Here is a 4147-nt window from a genome sequence, read left to right on the forward strand (position 1 = left end):
AAGTTCCAAAGCCCCCTGTGCCCCCCCCTCCTTCTGGCCGATGGCGCGATTAAATAAGGAAGGAATCCAATTCGGATTAAAACGCTATAAGCCAGACGAAGCGGGATGGTTATTGTGCATAACTACTCGGTACTAAAACACATTGTGCCCTTGCTCGCTGCGGGTAATTCGGTCTTTGGGGACAAAGAGCCAAACGACCCGGCTGGCACGGGGACCTGCGGATGCAGCCTTGGGAAAGGCTCCTGTGATCCCTGCTCTGCTCCCGCTAAGAATTCCCATCAGAATTGAGTAAGAGCTCATCGAGACAAAAAGAAACCAATTTAAATCGAAGGCGATTGTCTCTTGAAAAAGAGCTGGTTACCTCCCGCTGCGTAGGGGATATTTCTGGACCACCCCGCACCACGCACTAAGATATCCTGGTCGGGAACTTAGCTGGAATTGGGCAAACGATACTGGCTCGGCTGATGTTGGCTTCACGGTCAGCTGGGGAACGAAAGGGCTGGAGCACGTGCATGGCTGTCTGACCACCACACAAAGTACCGGAGAAACTTGGTCATGTAGCTACCAAAGAGAAATAAAAATCATAATACTACTAATATGCATGGAAATCAAGCTTGGAAGTGTGTGCTGAAAACATGAGGGTCTTACTCCAACAAGCGTCTTTTACACATTAGACTCCACAAATGGTCTCTTTGGTTTGATTGGGGATGTCTGCCCTTGCCTGGAGTCCCTGGAGAGCTGCCTGTACAGGTTGTCCTGGTAGGCCTGTGCCACAGGCAGCGTCCTGGCCACCTTGACGTCGGGATACGAGGAGGCTTGGGTGACTCTCTCCAGGAGGTCTCCCCGGGACCCATTGGCCAGCATCCCATGGGGGCTGTAATAGTCTTCCTCTAGCAAATGGCCATTCTGTGCATTGTTGGTTTTGTTATAAAAGGCAATGTTGCTGATTGAAGAAGGCGGGCTAAATGATTCTGGCTGGGGGAGATTGCCAGGAGACGTAGGACTAATGACAGTGTCCACTGACGACACAGCCCAGGTCCGGTTCTGCTGATGGAGATGGGGGTACTGCTGAGTCCGAGCGGTTTTATCTATGATTCCCATGAACGGCGTGGTCCGGGAACGGGCTGGCTCGCTGGGGTAACCCCCCTGTGTGGGAGAGACCGGAGAAAGTTCATCGCACGATCTGTCGTAAGCTGGCTTGAGAGGAATCTCCATTTGCTGAATCGAAGCAGAAGGGCGGAAGTTGGGAGTCAGGTTGGAGGTGGAGGAGATGCTATTGCTGGAAGGAGAGAAGCGGAGGCCAACGCTCTGAGAGTGGAGCAGGGGCCTCGGAGTCGGCGGGTGAGGCTTGATTTCGCTGGGGTTAACTGTGATGGGCCTTCTTATGAGGTGAGACACGTCCGGAGAGCCCAGCTGGCTGGCAGGGAGGGAAGAACGTTCCAGGTCAAGCTTTGAGTGACACACCGGATAGTAGGAAGCGGACTGGCTTCGCCCGATCTGAGGTGTCTGGCTGTATCTCATACCCCCCCGGTACGCCGAGGACGGTCTCTGCGGAAGGTCTTCTTTAGCCAGCCCTCCGTGCTGACAGATTGCTCCCGCGCTGAGGCTCGCCTGAACGTGCTGCACTGGTCTGCTGTCACCGACGATGCCTCCGATGGAGCCCTGGTAGACCAACCTGCTCTGGCTAACCCCCATTTCCCCTGACGTCGACTGGTACTTGCTGGCCATCGAGTGGGCAACCTGGCTGTAAGCACCGGTTGGGATTACCGTACTCGAGTGGACGGCTGAGCTGGGCTGGTTGCTCCTCACGATCTGCGCCTTGGCTGGCTGCAGCCTCAGCCCCTGCTGCGGCACGGCCACGGGGAGCTGGGGCATCTGGAAAGACCTCTGCGTCATCTTGGATAACGGAGACTTCGGTCTACCGGGGAGTGGGCTGACTCCGCTAGGTTCTTGCTGATAACGAACCGGGGAACCGGACTGTGACCTATAAACACTCATGCTTTCTGCTGGGGGGCTGGCACGATACTGAGGACCTCTACGAAGAGGAGAAGGTGGTGGGCTTTGATATTCCTTCCCTTGACTTCCGACAGGAGGTGGGCTGAAGCGGTAAGAGGAGCCCTGGTGAGCAGGGGACGTGTGCGGAGGACTGGGTCTATAATGCGAGTTTTGGTGCGTCGGAGACAGAGCAGGAGACGTGGACTGGTACCCTTGCCTGGTTGGCGAACCCACGGAGCTATTGGACCTGAAATCAAAGACCTGATGAGAGCCAAGAGGTGAGCCAGAAATATAGGCTGAGTCCCTGTGAGCTGGAGACGGGGGTGGGCTTTGGATGATGGGCAGCCCTTGGTTTGGCCTGGACTCTGTCTGCAAGCCAATGGAAACATTTTCTACATCCTGCTCGAGGTATTCCTCCTCAAAGATATCTTGCACAGAATACAGTTCTTCATGCTGGGCTTCAGGTTCAGGCTCCACTGGGAGCGGCGGCGGACCTCGTGCGCCACCTGCCTGCACTCCTCTTCCACCCGCATCAGCAGCCGTTGGATCTCACGGTTGTTGGGACACAGCTTGATGGCCTCGTTCAGGTCCTCCAGGGCTGCTGAAAACTGCCTGCTTGACAAAGGGACAGAAACGAGAACTGAAATTACTCTGGATTTGAACGGAGCCGTTCTCGGAGGCTCCTGAGGGTTAAGTGGCTTGTCCGTGTTACGGAGGGAGATGTCTGGGATTGCTACCACTCGCTGCGTCTCTCAAGCTCTGCCTTACGTGCCTCCCTCGGACTTATTTTATCCAAACTGAAGGAAAACACTGCCAGCCATTCGGGAGAAGAGGGGAACACGGTCCTGAGATGGCACAACCCAAACTAACAAAACCGCCTGTCCTCGGCAGTGTGCGTTACAGGCGAATTAATTACTCCTCACAGCACCACCATGAGCTTTGCCCCTGTGTTAGCAAAGGGGAAACCAAAGCATCGCTAACTAAGAGCCGAGCTCACCGCTACTGTAAACAAGCGCAGCTTTGACGGAGTTGCAACCGCTTACGCCAGGGAAAATTTAACTTCTGCCTGATGCCAAGACCACACAGCGTCAGGGCTGGCTCCGGAGCTCAGGGGCTCCCACGGGTCAGCGCTTTAGGCAAGGCTTGTCTCTCCGATTTTGCAATGGATTTCGCTAACTTCTTCAGAATGAAGGAATCGAGCAACATTAGGGAGCCTGCGAGCCCCCCTGGGGGCCAGTGTGTGAGGAGTAAAAGGGAGGTGGGGGTTTGGGGAAGGGGGTTGTCATTTACAGGGACACTGTTTGCTTTTGAGCAAAACCATCTGATTGTCATCTGGGAGGATAATCACAGTGAAAAACTCCCCAGCACCTCCCGACACCAGCCTAAGCTTCTGCACAAGCCATTGAAAACCAGGTGGAGGAAGGAAAAGCCTCCTCTTCCCCAGACTGTGCTGACCTCAGGGGTGCTGCTGGGCACAAACTGGGAAATAGAGAAGAAAAGCCAAAGTGGTGACAGTTTCTGCTGGAGAGACCTGGGGAGAAAAGGATGCTTGTGTGTGGGGAGCCTGATACCATCTGGAAAGGAAGCCGGCTCTTATGCTTCCTTACAAGTGCTTTGGAAACCCTGGAGAGGCAAAGCATTAAAGGAACGGCGTTAGGTCAGTGTGGCTCAGCCAGCAGGACTTCTCTGCAGAAGAGAAGGGCACGGTTTCACCTCCCACATCAAGACCCGGTGGACCAGGCAGCGCAGCATCAGCTGGGTCAGGAGCCCGGTTCCACCCCTCGCCTCCAGCATGGAAAGCCAAATGGTGGTGGTACCTGCTGAGCTACGATGTCTGCACAGGTGGCCTCGACATACCTCTGGCTACTGGTGATTCTCTGCATTGCCACGTGAGGCATTTTGGCTACCGTTAAAAACCGAGATGCGTGCAATGACAGTGCGCCCAGCCCTTGAGCGCAGGACTCCAAAGCAAGCCCTCCTGCTCGTTTAGGAATGGCATTGATCGGTTTTGAAATCAATCTAACCTCACATCTTTTAGCCTTCAGGGAGGTTAACGAGGGAATCCCCCGGACTCCACCCGAGATGCAGAGAGACCCCAGTGCCGCAGCTCTCTAGAAGCTGGCTGCAGGGCTCCAAGCACAAGCCGCCGCTG

The 4147-nt window shown here is 55.1% G+C and overlaps 1 protein-coding gene across 1 annotated transcript in view; it reads right to left on the reverse strand.

The window, feature by feature from the left end:
* Nucleotides 1-663: 663 nt before the first annotated feature.
* The window catches only part of TANC2 (tetratricopeptide repeat, ankyrin repeat and coiled-coil containing 2), a gene marked incomplete at its 5' end in the record, with an annotated part of 106460 nt that continues 102976 nt past the window's right edge, over nt 664-4147 (reverse strand). The window contains 2 exon segments of the mRNA XM_009696372.1: nt 664-2489; nt 2492-2607. Coding sequence (XP_009694674.1) covers nt 664-2489; nt 2492-2607 — 1942 coding nt within the window.

The sequence above is a fragment of the Cariama cristata genome, unplaced genomic scaffold (genome assembly GCF_000690535.1).
Source record: "Cariama cristata isolate BGI_N322 unplaced genomic scaffold, ASM69053v1 scaffold2833, whole genome shotgun sequence".
Classification (NCBI taxonomy): domain Eukaryota; kingdom Metazoa; phylum Chordata; class Aves; order Cariamiformes; family Cariamidae; genus Cariama; species Cariama cristata.